We start from the raw sequence: 22,987 nt of genomic DNA on the forward strand, positions 1-22,987 counted from the left end.
AAACAAAATTAAAATATTGAAACATTAAAATATTAAAATGTAGCCTCATCGCAGGAGGAGAAAGGAAAAGAAAAAAGAAAGAGGGGGAGGGAATCAAATTGGCTCCAGCCAAAGGCCAGGCGGAACAACTCTGTCTTACAGGCCCTGCGGAAAGAAATCAGATCCTGCAGGGCCCTGGTCTCATGAGGCAGAGCGTTCCACCAGGCTGGGGCCAGTGCTGAAAAGGCCCTGGCTCTGGTTGAAGCCAATCTAACTTCCTTAGGGCCTGGGACCACTAGGGTGTTGCTATTTATGGACCTTGAGTCTCTCCGTGGGGCATACCAGGAGAGGCGGTCCCATAGGTACGAGGGTCCTAGGCTATATAGGGCTTTAAAGGTCAAAATGAGCACCTTAAATCTGACCCTGTACTCCACCTGGAGCCAGTGCAGCTGGAAAAGCACTGGGTGAATATGCTCCCATGGCAGGGACCCCGTGAGGAGCCTCGCTGCAGCATTCTGCACCCGCTGGAGTTTCTGGGACAGCTTCAAGGGCAGCCCTGCGTAGAGCGAATTACAGTAGTCAAGCCTGGAGGTGACCGTCGCATGGATCACTGTGGCCAGGTCAGGGCAGGAAAGGTAATGACGACACTTATGTCCTGCCTCTTCATCGCAAAGTGTCTCCGTGTGGTTTCACAAGGTCAAAGCACAAATGAAATAGCTAAAATGAAAACAAGAAGACAGTAACCCACCCAAACACATTTAAAAGGCCGTAAAGCTGATAAGGTCACAAATGGTGCAAGGCGATGTGTCTCCCCCCCCCCCCCACTTCCTGCAAATTTGGATAGTTGAACATCAGGACAGGAATGCATTCTGCAGTCACCCAAGAGAAAAACGGGAACTTCTCTGGGCTAGCTAAACAATACCAAATGCACAATACCAAATGCAAATTTAAAACAATACCAAATGCACATTCGTATATCGAGATTTCTCTGAATCGCGAGACTTTCCACCATTCTTTCCATGGGTCTTATGGTCAACATTTTCAACTGCATATTATTTCTTAAATCTACATTTTGTATCTGTGTTATCCAAAGTGGTTTGTTACATTACAGGCGATATTAAAACCCTGCTTTCATCCGCTTACAGTGGTCTCCTAAATAAATTATAATTCCCCCCTCCATTCTTTATTGAAATGAGGAATTTTCCATTTGTCAAAAGAAAGGTGAATGTATAATCATCTGTGCTCATTAAGCATCCACCAGCTGCAACACCTTCATCTTGCCTGGGTTGAGTCTAGTCCAGGGGTCAGCAAAGTTTTTCAGCAGGGGGCCGGTCCACTTCCCCTCAGACCTTGTGGAGGGCCGGACTGTATTTTGAAGAAGAAAAAAGAACGAATTCCTACGTCCCACAAATAACCCAGAGATGCATTTTAAATAAAAGGACATATTCTACTCATGTAAAAACACGCTAATTCCTGGACCGCCTGCAGGCTGGATTGAGAAGGCGATTGGGCCAGATCCAGCCCCCAGGCCTTAGTTTGCATACCTATTCAGTGGTTCTCAACCTGTGGGTTCCCAGATGTTGTTGGACTACAACTCCCATCATCCCTGAGCTCTGGACTTGCTAGTTAGGGGTGATGGGAGTTGTAGTTCAACAACATCTGGGGACCCACAGGTTGAGAAAGGCTGGTCTAGGCTTACTGGACCTCATCCAGTCCGTTGCCACACCCATAGCTGTCAAATTACAGATTTGAAAATAAGGGACCAGCAGCCTCGGAAATAAGGGATCAGCAGCCAAAATAAGGGATTTTCAGAGCACAGGTATGTTTGACTTCTGAGCCCCTCCGAGCCAAAGGTGGAAAGCCCAGCCAGCAGCCAAACGAAGCCTCAAGCGGTGGTTCCCACAGCGCAGCAACCCGGCAAAGGGGATGCAGCAAGGAAAACCACCGTCACCTCTCCGCTGGGAAGCGCTGAGCAAAGGAGAGTCCCCAGGCAACGCGGCCGATTTGATCGGCACAAGGCATGCAAGCTCCACCCCCCAGTCGTTCTTAGACTCCTTACTGGGTGAGCAACGCAGTCAAGCAACCCAGTTGGAGCCTCCCTCCTCCCTGGCCGGCAGGGAGGGAGGGAGAGGAGCTGCTTCCTTTGAAACCCGGGAAATTTAAGGGACATCATCAATAAGGGACAGCAGCGGGACACGGCGCTGGGATAAGGGACTTTCCCGTCACATAAGGGACGCTTGACAGCTATGGCCACACCTAAGCATGGTTTGGAACATCCCCTGATGAAGAGGAGAGGGACAATTGAGTCCACATCTTTGGATTACCACCCCCTGGCAAGGGTCAGGTAGATTTTGAGTATCATGGGAGGTAAAATATAGTATAATCCCTTAGCATCACTGCCAAAGGGCAGGGAAGTACTCCGTTGTGGAGCAGCGTTTAAGCAGAGCTTAAGAAGCGCATCTCAAAGAGGAACTACGGTGATCCCAGTCCATCTTCGTCGCTTTGCAAAAGAAGCTAGTTTGGTTTGTGTTTGGTTCAAGTCATCCAAATGATTTTGGGGTAGGTGGGGGGGGACACACACACACACACATGGAAATACAAATTCGGAAGGTGAAAAACTACCTGAAAATGATTCGCAGATGTTATCTAACTCCGAGTAGGCTTGCTAAGATGCAAAAGACGGAATCGGATACCATATTTTTCCGTGTATAAGACTGTTTCCCCCCCCCCAAAAAAAAATTAGGGGATGTCTTATACACGGATAGTGTCCCCCCCATTTTCTTAAATCCTGAGTCCCACAAAACAGGGGGTGTCTCATACATGGGGGCGTCTTGTCGTTGTTGTTTAGTCGTTTAATCGTGTCCGACTCTTCGTGACCCCCTGGACCAGAGCACACCAGGCACTTCTGTCTTCCACTTCCTCCCGCAGTTTGGTCAAACTCATGGTGGTTTGACAAACCTAGACAGCATCTTAAAAAGTAGAGACATCACCTTGCCAACAAAGGTCCGTATAGTTCAAGCTATGGTTTTCACAGCAGTGATGTATGGAAGTGAGAGCTGGACCATAAAGAAGGCTGATCGCAGAAGAATGGATGCTTTTGAATTCTGGTGCTGGAGGAGACTCTTGAGGGTCCCATGGACTGCAAGAAGATCAAACCTCTCCATTCGGAAGGAAATCAGCCCTGAGTGCTCACTGGAAGGACAGATCCTGAAGCTGAGGCTCCAGTACTTTGGCCACCTCATGAGAAGAGAAGACTCCCCGGAAAAGACCCTGATGTTGGGAAAGATGGAGGCCACAAGGAGAAGTGGACGACAGGGGACGAGATGGTGGGACAGTGTTCTCGAAGCTACCAGCATGAGTTTGACCAAACTGCGGGAGGCAGTGGAAGACAGGAGTGCCTGGCGTGCTCTGGTCCAGGGGGTCACGAAGAGACAGACATGACTAGACGACTAAACAACAACAAGGCTTGCTAAGATGCATAAGATGGAATCAGATACCGTATTTTTCCCGTGTATAAGACTAGGTTTCCCCCCTAAAAAATAACGTCCCAAATTAGGGGACGTCTTATACACTGATAGTACCCCCCCCCCCGTTTTCTTGAATCTGAGTCCCACAAAATAGGGGGTGTCTTATACATGGGGGTGTCTTATGGACAGAAAAATATGGCAAGTGCTGGAGATGCAAAGATTTGGAGGGAATGTTCTTTCATGTGTGGTGGACTTGCAAAAGGAGTTTCCTGCAGCCAACTGGAAGCTGTGCTTTGGTAGTGTTAGTGTAAAATTAATGAGTATTAGGGAAAATGTTGGAATGAAAATATTTGGCTTTAGTAGAAATGATATAAGGAATTATGTACAAACAAATATAAAGTTTTAAGCTTTAAGGTATTTTATGGTAATATAAGGTTAAAATAAACTAAGGTACACTGAATGACAGCATATAGTGAAAGATGGAAAGGTTTTGCTGAGTTAGTTAATAGGTTAGACTGTTAAGACAAACTACTCAATAAAAATTGAGAAAGATGGAAAGAATTTGCTGAAATAAATAACTAAACTAGAATACAAAAAGGGAGGTGTGAGGAGGTCGATGAAACAAGTAAATGAAAGATAAATATATGGAATACTGGATGTGTGTCTTTATTGTTATTGTTGTATTGGCTTTTATGTTTTTTTTTCTCTTTTTTATGTATTGTTATGTATGTTTTCTTCTTTTTTCTTTCTCTGTAATTTTTGAAAATTTCTAATAAATATCATTTAAAAAAAAGAAGCCGCCGTGCTTTGGTTTCTGAATGTTTTGGAAGTTGGACGGACTTCTGGAACAGATTCCGTTCGACTTCCAAGGAATGACTGTGCTGAGCTAGTTTGACTTATTACAAAGAAGCTTCCAACTGTTCCATGCTGATTTTTGTATGCTGGTGTTACGGCCTTAATGTTCGTTGCTATCTAAGGAAGTCAGACTATCCTCCACCAGGGCCAGGGCCTTCTCAGTGATGGCTCCGACCTGGTGGAATGCTCTGTCCAATGAGACCAGGGCCCTGCAGGATTTAACTTCCTTCCGCAGGGCCTGTAAGACAGAACTATTTCGCCTGGCTTTCAATTTGAACTTAGCCTGGTCTCCTAATTCCCTTCTCTTCCCTCCCCCTCCCCTTTTATGAAGATCACCCGCTCTGAGACCCCACAGCTAATTCTCCCCTGGTCTCCTCGCTGGCCCAAGTGGGACTAATTTAGCCAGCTAGCCCTGCTGATCATCTGATGTTTATTGGATGGATTTTCCCCCTAAATTGATTTTTGATTTTATTGTTATTTACGCTTTATATCGTATTTTATGCTGGGTTTTTTGGGGGGTTTTTGTAGCATCGATTAAGTGTTTTAAATTTGTTGTTAGCCACCCTGAGCCCAGTTTCCTGAACCGGGAAGGGCGGGGTATAAAATTATTATTATTATTATTATTATTATTATTATTATTATTATTATTATTATTATTTACAATGGTGGGTTGTGTTTACCCATTTTTTTGCTGTACAGTGGTACCTCAGGTTAAGTACTTAATTGGTTCTGAAAGTCCGTTCTTAACCTGAAGCATTCTTAACCTGGACTTTCCCATTGAAAGTAATGGAAAGTGGATTGATCCATACCAGATGATGAAAAACACCCCCTAAAACAGCAATTTAACACAAATTTTGCTGTCTAACTAGACCATTGATCCATAAAATGAAGACTTTAAAATAATTTTTCGATTTCAATTTAAATAAGGAGACTGACTTAGATCGTTTGGGATGCCAGCAAAGCTGTCCTTAGAGGATTTTTTATACGGTGGTACCTCAGGTTAAGTATTTAATTCATTCTGGAGGTCCGTACTTAACCTGAAACTGTTCTTAACCTGAAGCACCACTTTAGCTAATGGGGCCTCCCGCTGCCGCTGCACAATTTCTGTTCTCATCCTGAAGCAAAGTTCTTAACCCGAGGTACTATTTCTGGGTTACTGGAGCCTGTAACCTGAAGCGTATGTAACCTGAGGTACCACTGTACTAATAGGCGATAAACTAAGAAAAACTTTGCAAAACAAAGCATACCTGAGGCCTTTGGATGGCTCTTGGTTGAGGGACGCGTCAGCCTCTCTTTTTTTTCCCAAGTGAATTTTTATTGTTTTCCTTACATATTCTTTCCCAACAAATTGTAATAGCACCATACATTCCCTTTGACTCTGCCGAGTCGCGACCCCCCTCCCTTCCCACAACTGGTATATTTATCCTCTTTCCATCACGCACATCATTCTCATATTAGTACTATTATACATTGGAGGTATTACGTCAATCCTGCTAGTGTCTTGACCTCTTTACAATTCTTCTTTAAATATTCAATAAATTTACTCCAGTTATTTTAGTATCTTTGATCTCCCTGGTCCCGGATCCTCCCTGACAGTTTGGCAAGTTCTGCATATTCTGTCAACTTCGCCTGCCACTCCTGAATAGTTGGTATATCTTGTACTTTCCATCTTTGGGCCAGAAGGGTCCTCGCGCCAGCTGTAGCATACATGAACAAATTTTGATCTTCTATTTTAATTTCTGTTCCTATTAAGCCTAACAGACACGCTTCCGGTCTTTTGGGGAAAGTATATCTAAATATTTTTTTGAGTTCATTATAAACTGATTCCCAACCACATATGGAAATAGTCGCCATCTGCCTTTTTACATTTCCAACATTTTCTTTCTTTTTTCCTATACATTTACTGGCGTCAAATGCCATCTATACATCATTTTTAGCAAGTTTTCCTATAAAGCCATGCATCCTGTAAATCTCAAACCCTCCTTCCATAATCTTTTCCATGCATCCAATTCAATGTTATGCCCAATATCAATTGCCTCTCGGATCACGCGCTGCAAACAAAAATCCACAGGACACCAGGCTTCTTAATGTAAAGTGCCATTTATTTCATCTCCCCATGGTGAAAATAGTTTCTTAAAAAAAAAAAAGCACCGTCAAAACGCTCAGCACATTCTTAAACCCCCTTCCCCAAGAAACCAAAGCTGTAAAAGGAAACATAACCAAAAAAATCTTTTTGAACCGTAAAATGCACCCCCCCACACACACACCCAGCAAAAGCCTCACTGTTCAGATATATATAAGCATTATGGGGGAAAAAAAGTACAGTAATTAGATCACATGATCCCACTAGTTCATTGACAACTTTTAACTCAAACACTGAATATTATACATTCAGATCCTCAGGAGTTACCCCATTTGATAAAACTAACGTTTGCACTTGGAGTGAGGGGGGGGGAATTAAATCAGCTGTCGGACAGTGTCAAAGTGGAGGAGATCTGGCTGCAGCAATGGACTTCAAATTATAGTTTGAGGGGAAAAAGACTTGGGTTACAAAAGGCTGCCCCCTCCCTGACCACCCCACTCAAGAAATGTCGCCTATAGATCTGCTAAGGGGGCCTCTTCAAAAATTTGCAAGTCCCCCCCAGCTGCTCTAGGGGGAGAAAACACACGCAGTAAATCTCCACCCCACAAGAGAATCCGCCCATCTTGCTCCCTTGCTACTTCATGAAGACAGCAACGACATGGTCAGTCTCGCTTAGAAAGCACACCAAATAAGAACAACTGCGAGGTTAAAAGGGGTGGGGGGGGGCGGAACGCCTTCCAAATGTTGTGTTTCTTTTCAAATCCACGACCGAGTCACTGACACTATTTAGAAGGGGAAATAAAATGCACAGTCCGTTTTTATTTTGCTTTTCGTTCCATACCCAGTATATTCCGTATCCACAATCAGCAGCAAAACATGGATCAGTGGGGAGTGGGGAAGAACGCAGGGCCTCTCCCCTGGCCTGGGTTATCTTCCCAGCAGTCTTCGTCGGCTTGTGGGGGTCCTGTTCGCCGCCCATTTTAGATCGTATCAGATGCTAGCAGTCCGGGGGGGGGGTGTCTGCGGGAGAGAAGAAGAACCACCTAGGGAAGGATGTGAGCCATGCCATCTACCTCAAGGCAGAGGGCAGCGAAGAAAAACTCACGGCAGCAAAGAGACACACAAGGGCTCCGTTACTTTCCCTCGAACGTTTTGCACAAAGCTTACATCTTTGCCCTGCAAATCGGGTGGGAATCAATGGAAAGCACTGATACTGAAAATATCCTTCGCAGACAAGCCACCGAGAAACAGAAGGGAGTTTGCAGACCCTTGAAAGCAAAAATGAGTATGTGAGGAGAGTTTGGTAGGAGAAGAGTGAATTATTTTTTTTTGAGGGGGGTGGGGGATTTCTTTGGAGAGAAAAAGCACCTTGCCCCACTAAGTCCTGAATGCAAGAAACCAGCCCAGTTCACCCGAGTCAAGAATTGCGCTTGCACGGCGCAGCCTCCGACTTGTGGCTAAAGGTTGTTCTGTGTATATATCTCTGCAGCTGCAGGTATTTAAGGTTGCACTGCCAATAGAGGTGAGCCTTTTGCTCTTAGCAACCCAATAACCTTTGGAAATTTTGAAAAGGCATTCCAAAATCTCTTTCCCCCCCCCAAGGGTAGGCATTCCACAAAGTTCCCCCACCCCCACGGAGACGCTCTGGGAGATGTTGGGAGACATTATGGTGCAGACTCCTGAAGGCAGGCATTCGGTCGCCGAACTGGGCCTTTCTCTCCCCCAAAGCCCTTGGCAACCATGCCAGCTGGTCGTGCCATGCACGGGTTCCAAAATATCCACCGGCTCTGCCACCTTTCGAGGCAAGTGCCAAGACAGGCTGGGGAGAACTTAATCCCTTGTGTCAGGGAGCTCAAGGCAGCTGCGTCTTTTAAAAGCAGCTTCGCCTTAGATGGGCTTTTTTGTAGGGTTCCTAGCAAGGTGAGCTAACAGGAAAGCGGTGGTACCATTGCGAGTTCCCGGCTTCCGTTGTGGCCGAGTGACTCGCCCGTCAGCCCACCCGCGGCTTGCTTCGGCCTGCACCAAGTCCTGCATCCCAAGGCGCAAACCCAAGCAAGGACGGAACATGGCCAGCGCCTCTTTGACATCACCCTCAGCAAGCCCTGGTTTGGGGACTCCACCTGGTTCAGCCACGCAGCTGTGGCTTCCTGACCTGCTGGAATTGGAAGGGGTGTGAGTTGGGCACGATGGCCGGCTGGACGCAGATTCCCACACTTCCCAGAATGACAGAGGGCCCGGTATTTGAAGAGAACAAAACCTTATCGACCGCGAGGTGCTGGAGAACTTTGAAGCACCTGACCCTCCTTTTTATGCTTTTTTTTTTAAAAAAAGAAAGAAAATGGGCTGTAGGGCAAGTGTGTATTGGGTCTCGCTCATACATTCCCTTTCAGTTACCTGGACAGCTAAAAGCCAATAATGGTAAAGGAATTAACTGGAAATGAAAGAAGCGGGGAGGAGTTTGAGAGAGAGAGAGAGAGAGAGAGAGAGAGAGAGAGAGAGAGAGAGAGAGAGCGCGATGGAAGTTTAAAGAAGGATCTGTTAAGATTGGGGATGAGATGCAGCAGAAGGACTGGGGGGGCAGGAGGGGAGAGAGGCAGCCTAACCACCGCCAACAGCTTTTTTTTTCCCAGTTCACCTGCTTCAGAGGTGAGGGCTCCTCTGAGCTAGGGAGGGCAGCAGCATCAACAAGACACCGAGAAGCATCCAATTGCAGCAGAGGACTCTTTCACCATTAAATCTCACACTCTCGGACACAGAGACGTAGCAACGCCAGTACCAAGAAGGCAGAAACCGACGACACCTTTATCGGGAGAGCGATGCCTCCGCTACAAGGCCCGAGGAATAACACACACTGAGCATGCGCTGGAGTGGCCCCTCCGCCGTCAAGAATTAGCAGCTGTGATTCTTCTCCAGTAAATACCCGCAGAGGACTACTGACCTCCATCCTCTACTTCGGCGAGTTAGTGCACATTGATTTCAGAAATAAAGCACTCTGTTAAGACTGGAAGGAGATGGCTTTAAAACCGTCACGTCTTTGGAGAAGCAGCGCGTGGACTGCTCCCCCCCCAAAAAAAATAATTCTACATGATTTATAATGATGACACAATTTCCACAGGGCACGGGTGGGGCTGCATCCAGCAAGGCCCAACCCAGAACAGACCCACCGAAACGCAGGCACACAAAATGGGCATGTCCGCTAATTTCAGCGGGTCTACGCCAAACACGACTAGCGCCGGATACAACCCCCTGGTGCGCGTGTTGCATTTGTACGTAAAAATTACACACACACACACACACGAAGTCGGTTCCACCTTTGCCTTGAAGCCGTGGACGTTCCCTCTCCCACAAACACAAAGAGAGGGCAAGTTGAACTAAAAACTTCTCTTGTAAAGAAACTGAATGCAGAAACCGTGGGGAGGGGAAGAGGAGGAGGAGGAGAATGGGAAGGAATTGACTGCTAGCTTCTCAACCACCCAACACAAACTTCCTTAAAACCGCACGGTCCTCTTGCAGGCTCTAGGAAGGACCCGAGCCCAGGTCGGTGAAGCTGCCACGCTGCTCCGTTGGCTAATCGGCCGGCTTCCGCCCAAGCTGCCCCACGTGTCTCCACCCATCTGCAGCACCCGTCCGGCAAGCCTGCCTGCGCCTCTTAGGCCCCCCACCCAGGAAGCTGGTGCACAGAAAGAAAGGAAAGAAGGCACAGCCTGTCCCTTTCCCCCAGAACTGGTGACACAAAATGTAAAAGGAAAAAGCAGTTCACCGCTGCCGTACACAACCCGCCCCCTCCCCAATCCCTTGCCCAGAGTCAGATGCTCTGAAGAGATCCACACTCGGCTGCGGGGAGAGGAATGGAGCTGAACGACGAAACAGGAAGAGGGTGAAGCAAGCCCGCTTTCTGCTCTCGCTGTCTGGGTGACCGGGCAGCTTCTGAACTGCAGCTGTTCCGGAGCCAAAAATAAAAAATCGCGGAGGGGAGGCTGGCCGAGAGAGGCGGGTTCTTTTCTTCTGCTGAAGGGTGGCGGACGACAGCAGACAAGCAAGATGCACGAGAGGAGGAGGAGGAGGAGGAGAGGGGAAGAAGGCGGCGGCTTGCTTGGCGGTCACATGGCGGTGCGGGTGGGAGTGCTGGGCTGGTTCAACCGCAGCGTCTTACACAGCCAGCCGGCGAAATCCACCTCTTCCACTTCGGAGCGCTTGATAAAGGCGTGATTCTGGAAAAGGAGGGGGGAAAGGAGGCATGAACATCGAAACATACACTTGGAAACCTCTTCGCAACGCTCTGCCTACGTTATAAGGCATAGTATGTTTTCAGATATTATTATTATTATTATTATTATTATTATTATTATTATTATTATTATTATTATTCCCTCTAGGGTGGCAACATGAGAACGGGCTTTTTCAGTGGTGGCTCCCTGCTTGTGGAATACTCTCCCTGGGGAGGCTTGCGCGGCACCATAATTACACAGAGGCCCGGCAAAAAAACATTTCCTTTCCGCCAAGCCTTGGGCTCCTAGCTATCTGCGTTTTGCTTGGGTATATGGGTGGGTGGGACGTTTCAATCACACCTTTTAAAAAACAAACAAACCAGGACCGTCTTTTTAGATGTTTCTTTTGTTCCAGTTTCGGTGTTCATCTATTGTTAGGTTGTGTTACCCCATGGTTTTAAAAAAAGGCAACCGATGAATTTAAGTACCGTATTTTTTGCTCTGCAAGACGCACCCGGCCATAAGACACACCTAGTTTTTGGAAGAGGAAAACAAGAAAAAAAATATTCTGAATCCCAGAAGCCAGGACAGCCAGCGGGATCACAGCACAGTGATCACAGCTGGCTGTCCTGGCTTATGGGATTGCCGCGCACAGCCTCTCCCGGGCAGTGGGAGCCTTCATCCCCCAAGAGCTGCGCTCCCTTTAAAGAGTGTGTGCAGAGTGTGTGTGTGTGGCTCTAGGGGGCTTTTCCCTGAGGAGGGAGAAGAGCAGCCCTTCTCCCTTTAAAGGGAGCGCTGAGCAGAGCCTCCCGCCTGCATTCGCTCCGTAAGACGCACACACATTTCCCCTTACTTTTTAGGAGGGGGAAAGTGTGTCTTATAGAGCGAAAAATACAGTAATCCTATCGTAATGAAAGTTGTTTATTTATTTACAATGGCACTGTTTAAACATCCTGACGTTTGCCACCCTGGGCTCCTTTGGGAGGAAACGCCCAGGGCAGAGATTTCATGAACAAATAAATAAATAAATATGGGCAGACGTTCATGCATACCCAGGTCTTTGCCAAATCAGCTAGGGAAGCTTCTAGCCCTCAAGGTCTTTCTGGCGGCCCTTGGCAACATTTGACACACCTGCCCCCTTGGGTAAACAAGGTCCTGGGCTTTAGGAATGAGGGCTCCGACAGAATCCCAGTCCTCCTGCCTCTTTCCTGAAGCCCTGCACCTTGCTTAGCCAACTTTGGGAAGCCACTGGGGTTGGCGGTCAAATTTTGGCCTCGCTCCCCGCACGACAAGGCGCTGTGCAAACTCCGGACTGCGGTGTCAAGGTACTCTTGCCGCTCACTTGGTGTAGAAAGTTGGGCTAGACTCACGCCAGTTAGAAGCGAAACGCAAGGCTTGCAGTCACAACAAGCCTGCACAAACGCAGCCATCGAAACACTCCTAGCATGGCCTGCAGAGGGAGCCAAGCAGCCAGGGACCCGGCTCCGTAAGACAGAGGAAGAACTTGCAGCTCTCAGATGCTGTTGGGACTCCCAACACATTCCAGCAGGCCTTTACCAGGCCTTTAGTTTATCTGATTTATATCCTATGCCCTTTCAAAATGAGGGGTTATTTTTTTTTTGGGGGGGGGCTACCAGGTTATTAGGTATTTTGTGGTTTTATATCTTGATTTTATTCTGTGAACTGCCCTGGGACCCCCAGGTAAAAGGTGGTATATAAATTCAATCAATCAATCATTCCGGATTGCACATGACCAACCCAAGAGGAACAGGAGCCACAAGACATTTTAAAGGTGCAATAAGGACACCTGGAAGGACCCAACCCCCACTCCACCCCCACCCCCACCCCCAGTCTCAAAACATAAAAAGGGCTCTGTAACAGATGTAGTTGTTCAGGTGTAGGCAAATCACAAGTCTACAGGTAGGAAAAAGCTCGTGGGTATTTGCACTACAGGCTTTTGTGTTGCTGGTTTTTTTAAAAAAATAATATTTATTCAAAGTTTAAAGTTACAAAAAAGAAAAAAGAAAAAAAGCAATACAAAATACAAAGAAAAAGAATACAACAATAACAGAAAAGAAAAAGGTATAAAAATACATTCACTTAAAATAGAAAAAGAACAGATTAAACCTTTACAAATTTTCTTCCTTTACTTGTTTCCTTGACCTCCTCGTACCTCCCAATTTTGTATTCTAGTTCCAATCGTTTTTTCAGCAAATCCTTCCAACCTTATTTTCATTTAAGTAATTTAATTTAATATATTATAATTTAACGTCCTCTCTTTCGTCAATTTCGTCAACTCATTTTTATTTAATCCTTTATATCATATCTACCAAAACTACCTAATTTTCTTTTCCCAACATCTTTCTAACAGTCCTTAATTTTACAATATTTTTGAAGATATACTTTAAAAAAATTTCCAATCTTCTTCCACCGACTCTTCCCCTTGATTAGGCTTTTGTGTTGCTGTTTTTTTGGAGGGGAGGGGGTAAAGTAAACAATAAGGGGAAGTCAGGCTGATGTGCTGGCATGAAACCTGCCCCCCAGCTCAGAACTGGGGTCCAACGAATGCACAGGGGATCGGAACCACCTGAGCACACTGTCCCCCGTGGGACAATGTCACAGCACTGAAGCAAGAATGACCTGGCGCAGGGCTAGGGGACAATTCCCCCCCCCCCCCCGGCTGCTGCTGCTGGACTCCACTTCCCATCAGCCACACCCCAAAGAGCAGCTTGAGGGTGATGGGAGTTGTCCTCCTGGAAAAGTTGGGAGGGCCAAAGGTTCCCCAGTCCCCCTGCTCTAGCACCTTTCACAGACAACTGAGGAATCTGGTACGGATTAAGGAATTCAACATCCCCTGGGAACAGCTCCCGAGGATGCCAGGGCAATGCAAAGGCGAACTTGCGGCATCTCGAGGTGTGCGTCTAAATATTGCAAGGCGCGAAGCAACCTGGGTTTCCATTTCATGCGTCGAGTTTCTAGGCCAGACGGATGTGAAGATAAAGCTTCAGAGCTTGTGGAGTGGTGCCTGGGTGACGTTTGAGAGCAGCGTTGGGGGGGGGGGACCTTAGAACTTGCAGATGTTGCTGAACTACAACTCCCATCATCCTCAGCCATGCCCCCTGGGGCTGATGGGAGCAGCATTTGGTGGGCCAAAGATTCCCTACACCTGTTCTGGAGGCTGGAGGAATGGAGATGAATCTTCCATCCATCCATGCCCAGCCATTTTCCATTCTGCCCTGAACAGAAATACTGTACAGTGGTTCCCCGCAAGACGAACGCCTCGCAAGACGGAAAACCCGCTAGACGAAAGGGTTTTCCGTTTTGGAGGCGCTTCGCAAAACAAATTTCCCTATGGGGTGGATTCGCAAGACAAAAAAATCTTGCGAGTTCCCGCGGGTTTTTCCCCGCTCCCCCCCTTTTCCTAAGCCACTAAGCCGCTTAACAGCTGATTGCTAGAAGCCGCTAAACCGCTAATAGCACTAATCCGCTAAGCTGTCAATGGGCTTGCTTCGCAAGACGAAAAAACCGCTAGACAAAGAGAATCGCGGAACGGATTCTTTTCGTCTTGCGAGCCACCACTGTATTTTTCGCTCTATAAGACGTACCAGACCACAAGACGCACCTAGTTTTTGGAGGAGGAAAACAAGGGAAAAAAATATTCAGAATCTCAGAAGCCAGAACAGCAAGAGGGATCGCTGCGCAGTGAAAGCAGCAATCCCTCTTGCTGCTCTGGCTTCTGGGATAGCTGCACAGCCTGCACTCGCTCCGTAAGACGCACACACATTTCCCCTTACTTTTTAGGAGGGAAAAAGTGAGTCTTATGGAGCAAAAAAAACGGTATATGAAAAGGGGTAATAATCACATGCAGAATGCTTAACTGATTCCAATTGAAGAACTTTGCATTTACTGGGAGCAGGACTGAGATTTTGAATTCATTTTGACGCAACGTGTATAGCAGGACCGGCCCAAGACATTTTGGCACCTGAGGCAGGGTGCTGCAGCTGCTGGTGAAGCGTTCCATGGAGGCCAGGTTTGCTGCCCCTGCGGATCCTGCCACCCGAGGCGGTCACACCACCTTGCCTCAGCGGTGGGCCGGCCCTGACCGCACATATATGGAATCCTTATCGACTTACCATCAGCTTCTTCAAATCTGCCCGTTCAGCAGGGTTTTTAATTAAGCTGTGTGGGATAAGGAGGGGGAAAAAATCAGATTTCTTTTTTAAAAAGGCAAAGTTTGCCTTTGCAAGGCCACACTCTTTAGGTTATCAGCACTGCCATACTTTGGGTGGGTCCAGAGACAACAGCCTTGTACAGTGGCTGAACTAACTCACCCCCACCCTCAAAATATATATAAGCATACACGGGTGCAGAATTCAGCAGCTAGACTGCAAATGGGGACAGCCAGCCGACAGCACTTTGGCTATTGTTATTATTAGATTTATTACCTGTCCTTTACTCAGGGTGGGTCACAACCATGTAAAAAATAGCTTTATAAACAATTTAGGGGTCTTCACTTATTAAAATGCTCTGCCACGCTCTGAATCCCAGCTGTTGTTGGAGAGTGTCTCCCTACATCAGTTGGGCCCCGCCTGTGTGTGTTTCCCTTCTTGAGTCCCACCACTGGCAGCTGCATGATGCGGCAATGACACAGGATCAGGCCTTCTCTGTAAATGCCACCCCAGCTGTGGGATGCTTTGCCCCCGGAAGCCGAGGAACAGCAAAATTACAAACCTCTCGGGACAATGCTGCACCTCCAAATTCAGTGGCTTTTCTGCGCTATGTGTGGAATCGGGGCACACGCACAGTACGCCTTGGCCAAAAACCACGCTGAGACTGACAGGGGCCAGAATGCCAGCATTGGCTGCCCATGTGCAACCAGACCGGGTTCAAGACTCTTGTGTTGATACACAAGGCCCTGAATAACTTGGGTCTGGGATACCTCAAGGACTGCTTGAGCTGCTTACATCCCAGGTTGATCCGGGGAGCACTGCATGTTGCTGTCCCCTGTTCCTGTGTTACAGAGGCCCAACTGGCTTCGGCCAGAATGTGGGCATTGAGCAGGGGTCGGCAACCTAAGGCCCATGGGCCACAAGCGGCCCGTGGGGGTCATTTAACTGGCCCATGCACACCCCCGCTCCCATGCTAAACCAGTGTGGAGCAGAGCGGGGACCGCCTTCTGTGATGCTGGCCGGCTTCCCATTGGCTGGAGGAAACTCTTGCGGCCAATGGGAAGCTGCGCACGCCTCCTCCACACCGGAAGGAGCGGCAGAAGGAAATAGCGTTTGCGCTGAGCCCACCGCGGTGTCTGTGGGACTGTGAACCAGCCACAAAAACTTTGCTGCCCCCTGCCGTGGGACCCTTTTCTATGCAAGAGGCTTGGCAGGCCAACTTGCAATGGATTCCTTTTGCGTAGATGGAACTGTTGAAATGTTTTGAGCCGCTACGACTTTTGATGGCAAACCTAATGACGTTTTAGATTTCATTGTGTGCACTTTGGCCTTGTTACGTGGAATGAACCGGCTGCATAAACCTTTACAAATAAATAACACTCTGTGAAGCCAGAGGAACAAAGCAGGACTTGCTGGTCTGAATATACCCAATAATACCAGTCTTCTCCAGTACGTTTCCGAGCACAATTCAAAGTGTTGGTGCTGACCTTTAAAGCCCTAAACGGCCTCGGTCCAGTATATCTGAAGGAGCGTCTCCTCCCCCATCGTTCTGCCCGGACACTGAGGTCCAGCTCCGAGGGCCTTATGGCGGTTCCCTCACTGCGAGAGGCCAAGTTACAGGGAACCAGGCAGAGGACCTTCTCGGTGGTGGCGCCTGCCCTGTGGAACGCCCTCCCATCAGATGTCAAAGCGATAAACATCTACCTGACATTCAGAAGACATCTGAAGGCAGCCCTGTTCAGGGAAGTTTTTAATATGTGACATTTTAGTGTATCTTTCATCTTTGTTGGAAGCCGCCCAGAGTGGCTGGGGAAACCCAGCCAGATGGGCGGGGTACAAATAATAAATTATTATTATTATTATTATTATTATTATTATTATTATTATTATTATTATTCTCCGACCAAGTATTACTGAATTACTGATGCCCATTGCCCTGAGCAGATGGGAGCAGGAGAGCGCAACATAGTCTAGAGCAGGGGTCAGCAAGCTTAGGGAGGGGGCAGTTCAACGCAGCACAAACCTCCTGGTGGGTCGGAGTGTGTGCGTGTGCGCCCACATGCGCCCACGGCAGAGGAGGCTTCTCTTTCCCCCCTCTCCCCCAGCCCCTCCCGTCCCCCTGCCTATCTAGGGTGCTGCCAAGAGGCAGAGGCTGGCACAGGAGCTGAGCTTGCCGACAGCCTCTGCCACTCGCAAAGGCAGGCACAGGAGCTGTGCATGGTAGAGCAGAGGCATGGGTGGCTGTGGCGGCACAAGCGGTGGTGACAAACAGCTTGCTCCAACGAGGGGCTGCTGAAAATGCACTCAGCCAGCTCAGCCCAGACCCCTCCCTCCTCTCGGCCACGTGCAGCTGCCAATCACCCATTGGCCAGGGCTTCAAACCTTAGCAGGCAATTGGCTGGCGATTTGCTGCACCAGGAGGAGGGAGGAGGTTCTGCCGAGGGAGAGGGAGAGAAATGTTGGTGGCGGGGGGGGAATGACGCCCTTAGGTTGCCGACCTCTGGTCTAGAGGGCACCCCAGTCATGAAGGCTCTATCCTACACCCCCCCCCCCAAAAAAAAGTACCTGGAAATAAGCTTATCTGAGTTAAGCAGGGCTTACTCCTACATTTACAGTGGTACCTCACAAGACAAAATTAATTCGTTCTGCCAGTTTTTCCGTCTTGTGAATTTTTCATCTTGCAAAGCACGGATTCCCTGGATATTAACTGTTTTAAGAAAAAGGAAACAAACTCGCAAGACGTTTTCGTCTTGCGAAGCAAGCCCATAGGGAAATTAGTCTTGCGAAGCGACTCAAAAAATGAAAAACCCTTTCGTCTTGCGAGTTTTTCGTCTTGCGAGGCATTCGTCTTGCGAGGCACCACTGTACATGGATAGAATTGCACAGTAAAAAGTTAACAAGTTGTTGCGTAAAACTGTAAAGGGAAGAAAATACCCTGAGTAGAGGCTGGTTGTCGCTCCCCGAATAGCCTGGGGAACTGCGGCATTTGTGGCCGTGTGCCTTTGGAAGAGAAGACACTTCCCCTCTCAGCCCACCGGGTTTGAACGCCCCATACCGATGAAAGGAAAAGCTTACCATTTATTTACAAACTCCTGGAACTCTGGAGTGAAAACCCCGATTGGCAGCTTTGGGGGTGGCTGGAGATAAGAGGGGAGGAAAAGAAACACAGATGTTAAGACACGTCGGAAGCCAGGAAAAGTAGGCGCCGCTGAGAAGAGCAGCCGGGGTGATGAGAGACAATGGATGGGGCAGGAATAAAAGATGGGCAGGGGCAGAATAAAGAGGCACCATGGGTCAAATCATTATCAGGCATGGGCTGGCATGCCAAATCTCTCCCCTACCCCCCCCCACCTCAATATTGCAGAGAGTCTTGGAGAACCACTTCATTTATTTTGCCCATTTATTTTGCCCATTTGCTGGGGAAGGAAATCAGCGTAACACCAGTGGAGAAGGGGGGCAGATGGGGAAATCGGAGAGGAGGCTCCAGGACTCCTCGCCGGATACCAGCGGGGAGAGCACGGGTACTCCGCTACCCACACCCTCCCTGCGCAGAAGACTTCCGTGCAGGGAGAGTAGGAGGAGACTCGGCGTCAAAGAACTTCTTTGCTGGAAGAAGTTCAAGAAACGCCCACTGACGGATTCTGCCAGTGACTGAGACAGCCACGAAGTGAAAGGCTGTCCAGACAGAAAGGGTTCAACCAGGTAACCTAGCCAGGAGTGGCGGCAACTTATGCACGAGCAACCCCTAGGACCATTACAAATCCCCACGACGGGGTGAGCTCCCGTTGCTCTGTCCCTGCTCCTGCCAACCTAGCAGTTCGAAAGCACGCCAAAAAGTTCCAGTAGATAAATAGGTACCACTCCGGCGGAAAGGTAAACAGCGTTTCCATGCGCTGCTCTGGTTTCGCCAGAAGCGGCTTAGTCATGCTGGCCACATGACCCGGAAAAACTGTCTGCAGACAAACGCCGGCTCCCTCGGCCAATAAAGCAAGATGAGCACCGCAACCCCAGAGTCGTCTGGACTGGACCTAACTGTCGGGAGTCCTTTACTTTTACCTATTATTATTATTAAACCCAAGAGTGGCCCAGGACTGATGCGAAAGCAGCAATCCCTGACCGGAGAACACGAACACCCTGAGAATCTTGACTTCTGCTTCGAAAAGGAAAAAGCGCCTGGTCTTCACAGATTGCAAAGACGAGCCAGAAAATGTAGGAGGTAGAGCTCAGCTCTGCAGGGGCTGTGATGCCCAGTACTGTCTGTTCTGCAGACTGTCTCCGAAGTCCATCTGCTCTTTCCCTAGTCCACAAAGTCTTACATAACACCACATGTCTCTTTGAGATCCCAAGTACCATATTTTTTGCTCCATAAGACACACTTTTCCCCCCTTAAAAAGTAAGGGGAAATGTCTGTGCATCTTATGGAGCGAATGTGTGGTCCCTGGAGCCAAATTGCAGGAGTGCAGCACGCTCCTAGGCTGCGCTTTGGGGGTGGGGGTGGAGCCACACTGCTCTGCTAGCAGCCTCCCCTTTACCCTCAAGGCCTGTGAGCAGCGGCCAGGCTGCACGCTGATGCCCCGCGCTCCTGGGCTGCTCTATGGGATCAGAAGAGAGATAAGAGACACTAGAGGAGGCTGCCTGGGAGGGGGGAGGTAAAAGCCCATGCAGTTACAAAGCACGGATCCACATGGATCCTCGGGATTTTTGCATTGGGTCACCCCAAATTCACCATCAGATCACATGTCTGCGGCCACAGCATGAACCACAAAAATCATACATGCACTGTTTCATTCAGAATATTTTTTTTCTTGTTTTTCTCCTCTAAAAACTAGGTGCGTCTTATGGGGCGGAAACTACGGTGAATCCTGCATTTCAGCAACTTATGCCCTTGTGAATTGTGGATTCTCCCTGTGGTGCACAACGTGAACCTGGGTTCCGTAGGCTGACCCTGCTCTCTATCCCCATGCCGCAGAGATGAGGAACCTTTCGGGCTCCATGGGCCAGCCTTCTCAGGCCAAAGTGGGCAGGTAGGCAGGGCTGAAAATGGGTTTGGCTTACCGTATTTTTTGCTCTGTAAGATGCACTTTTCCCCTCCTAAAAAGTATGGGGAAATGTGTGTGTGCGTCTTATGGAGCGAATGCAGACTGTGCGGCTATCCCAGAAGCCAGAACAGCAAGAGGCTATCCCAGAAGCCAGATCCCTCTTGCTGTTCTGGCTTCTTGGATTCAGAATATTTTTTTTCTTGTTTCCTCCTCCAAAAACTAGGTGCGTCTTATAGTCTGGTGCGTCTTATAGAGCGAAAAATACGGTAATCTGCAGCGTTCACATCCTGGTTGTGGTGCTTCTTTGTAAATTTTAAAGGAAAAGGAAGGGGAGGGAGGGTTAGGAAGGCGTAGAAGCAGACATGGGGAATTTCTGGCCCTTCAGGCATTGATGCCTACGGCTCCCTTGATCCCCGGGGCATTGGCCTTGGTGGCTGGGTCTGATAGAAGCTGGAATCCAATGTCCCCATGGGGGCCACAGGGCCCTCACCCAAGCACACACAGCTGGGAGCAAGCAATATGATTTACGCAGCTTGCTAAAGGTACAGGATCCCAAACACCTCAATTTTTGTCAGCCTCCCTAGACAGGCATGTGGGTTTACTTGCTCGAGAAGCCAGGTTTCATACCAGGCCCTGGATTCTGTGAGGGCGGAGATCCAAAAACGGGGATTTTCTGCCGCTGCCCCGTTCTATGGAATGGCTTTCCCTCTGCCACACGTCAAAGTTGCAGCCGCCAGCTGCTTCAGGCGTCTTGTGGAGACTTACCTTTTTGCACAGGCTTTCCCCAGACCTATAAGGCTGGACTCTGCTTTTGAGTCCTCAGAACTTCAGCTTTATTTGCTTTTATGTGTTCTGATACTGCTGTTCCATCCGTTTTGCATTGCACCTTTTAAAAAATTGATATATTGCCTGTTCATGGCTTAAGAGAGCTTTGAAATATTAAGCTCTGTGTGTTTGTGTACTGTTTCTGTCACCCCACCCCACCCCTTTTAAAACTATAAGGCAAAAGAACCCACAAAAACTAACATAGAATCATAGAGTTGGAAGAGACCTCAAGGGCCATCGAGTCCAACCCCCTGCCAAGCAGGAAACACCATCAGAGCACTCCTGACATATGGTTGTCAAGCCTCTGCTTAAAGACCTCCAAAGAAGGAGACTTCACCACACTCCCTGGCAGCAAATTCCACTGTCAAACAGCTCTTACTGTCAGGAAGTTCTTCCTAATCTAACAGAGCCTCTTCAAGCCACCAACCTCATTAACTATGTAGTCCAGCAATTCGAAGATAGCCATCGCAGGTCGACTGTCCATCCCGTGGCCTGCATGAACAAAAAGGAACCAAGAGAGTGGAGTCAGAGCAAGCACTGGACATTGGCTGTGTGACCACCTGGCCCCAACTAAGCTGCTAGGTTTTATTCAGAGCCGACCCACTAAAAAGAACAAACATGACTTAAGTTTATGCCCATTACCGTATTTTTCACTCCATAAGAAGCATCTGACTATAAGATGCACCTAGTTTTTAGAGGAGGAAAGGGGGAAAGCCCTGTTTTTCGGGGGATCTGCTCACAGTTGTGCAGCTTCTTTTGCAAAGTGGAAAAGCCCCGTTTTTTTGAGGATCAGCTCAAAGTTGTTGAGCTTACTTTGCAAAGGGGGGGGGAATCCTGTTTTTATGGGGTTCAACTCACAGTTCTGCAACTTCTTTAGGAAAGGAAAGTGAGCCGTTTCTACAATTTCCAGACAGATAATCTAATCATCCAGTCACATGTCGCTGGGGAAACAAACAGCCTCCGTCTGCAGAACATTCAACAACGGAGGCCTGGGAAAGGGGGCGGGGCCGGAAAGGGAGCCAGCGATCGACCACACATTTGCTCCATAAGACGCACAGACATGTCCCCTTACTTTTTAGGAGGAAAAAAGTGTGTCTTATGGAGCGAAAAATACGGCAATTTCAACAGGTCTGTTTGGAGTAAAACTTGGCTGAACACCACCCAACGGTGGTGCGTATGTGCAATGTATGGACATAAACCGTACAACCTTCTCCTGGGGACAGTGCCCTTGGGAAAGCTGTGCTACTTAACAGCTCCCCGTCACAATGCACACAAGGCTTTTGCTACCTGGCTGGATGAAGTTTAGTAAGAGAGACGATGTGTACTGGGGAATGTGGCATAAGAAAATTGGGAGAACGTTACATGGATACGTAAGGGTGAGGTAGACCAGGCTAGCACAATCCGCAACTCACCAAGAGAGACTCATTTACAATATAATAAAATCATTTTTACACCATCCTTCAGCCTGAGCCGGAGTTCCCAAAGCAGTTTAGCTCAAAGTCAAGTTTGACGGGATTTAACCATCCGGTGAGGGACATGGGTGGCGCTGTGGTCTAAACCACTGAGCCTAGGGTAGGTGGGGAGGAGGACTGTTTGCCCCCCTCGCAATGTGATAGGAATTTGTTTTTTTAAAAAACAGTCCGGCCCTCCACAAGGCCTGAGGGACAGTGGACCGGCCCCGTGTGAAAAAGTTTACTGGCCCGTTTTAGACTAATCTACCTACCCATGGGGACGGGGGTGGCGCTGTGGGTTAAACCACAGAGCCTAGGACTTGCCAATCAGAAGGTCAGTGGTTTGAATCCACGCGACGGGGTGAGCTCCCGTTGCTCGGTCCCAGCTCCTGCCCACCTAGCAGTTCGAAAGCATGTCAAAGTGCAAGTAGATAAATAGGTACCGCTCCGGTGGGAAGGTAAACGGTGTTTCCGTGTGCTGCTCTGGTTCGCCAGAAGCGGCTTAGTCCTGCTGGCCACATGACCCGGAAGCTGTACGCCAGCTCCCTCGGCCAATAAAACGAGATGAGCACCGCAACTCCAGTCGGCCACGACTGGACCTAATGGTCAGGGCCCCCTTTACCTACCCATGTGCCATCTGAAACCAAAGAGGCATATTGGTTGTCAGATATGATTTCCCCCCCCCCCCAGCTCTCCTCTCCTACCCCATGACGGTGTGGAATATGAGGGTTGCATTGAATGCTGCAGTTCTGGAACAGCGGTCTTCTGCAACTGAACTTCCCCCTCCTCTCCCCTGAAGGGAGGGGGAGTGCCACTTGACACCCTCAATATATTTTCTGAAGGGCGGGGGGACCCTCCAGAGCAGACCTGGGGGCTGCGCAGGGGAAAGAGGAGAAGGAGGTGGAGTCGCA

General features: G+C 48.6%; 2 protein-coding genes across 3 annotated transcripts in view; one reads left to right on the forward strand and one right to left on the reverse strand.

The window, feature by feature from the left end:
• Positions 1–22,987, forward strand: part of LOC310835758 (protein-lysine 6-oxidase-like) — a 390,424-nt gene that overhangs the window by 254,186 nt on the left and 113,251 nt on the right. Inside the window, exon 13 of the mRNA XM_083720714.1 lies at positions 3,014–3,399. The gene's annotated coding sequence lies outside the window, so the exon portion shown is untranslated. The remainder of the gene's footprint in view (positions 1–3,013; positions 3,400–22,987) is intronic.
• Positions 6,383–22,987, reverse strand: part of MAP2K2 (mitogen-activated protein kinase kinase 2) — a 41,863-nt gene continuing 25,258 nt past the window's right edge. Inside the window, exons 8-12 of one of the 2 annotated variants that reach the window (XR_014559732.1) lie at positions 21,053–21,117; positions 17,837–17,898; positions 14,726–14,771; positions 7,490–10,595; positions 6,383–7,427 (exon numbers count right to left, since the gene is read on the reverse strand). Coding sequence is in view for 1 of the 2 variants with exons in the window: in XM_083720616.1 (XP_083576742.1) it covers positions 10,485–10,595; positions 14,726–14,771; positions 17,837–17,898; positions 21,053–21,117 (284 nt within the window). In the remaining variant the exon portion in view is untranslated. Of the gene's footprint in view, positions 10,596–14,725; positions 14,772–17,836; positions 17,899–21,052; positions 21,118–22,987 lie in introns of both variants that reach the window. The other variant, XM_083720616.1, reaches the window with a different exon arrangement.

The sequence above is a fragment of the Podarcis gaigeae genome (genome assembly GCF_964106915.1).
Source record: "Podarcis gaigeae genome assembly, chromosome: 18".
Classification (NCBI taxonomy): Eukaryota; Metazoa; Chordata; class Lepidosauria; order Squamata; family Lacertidae; genus Podarcis; species Podarcis gaigeae.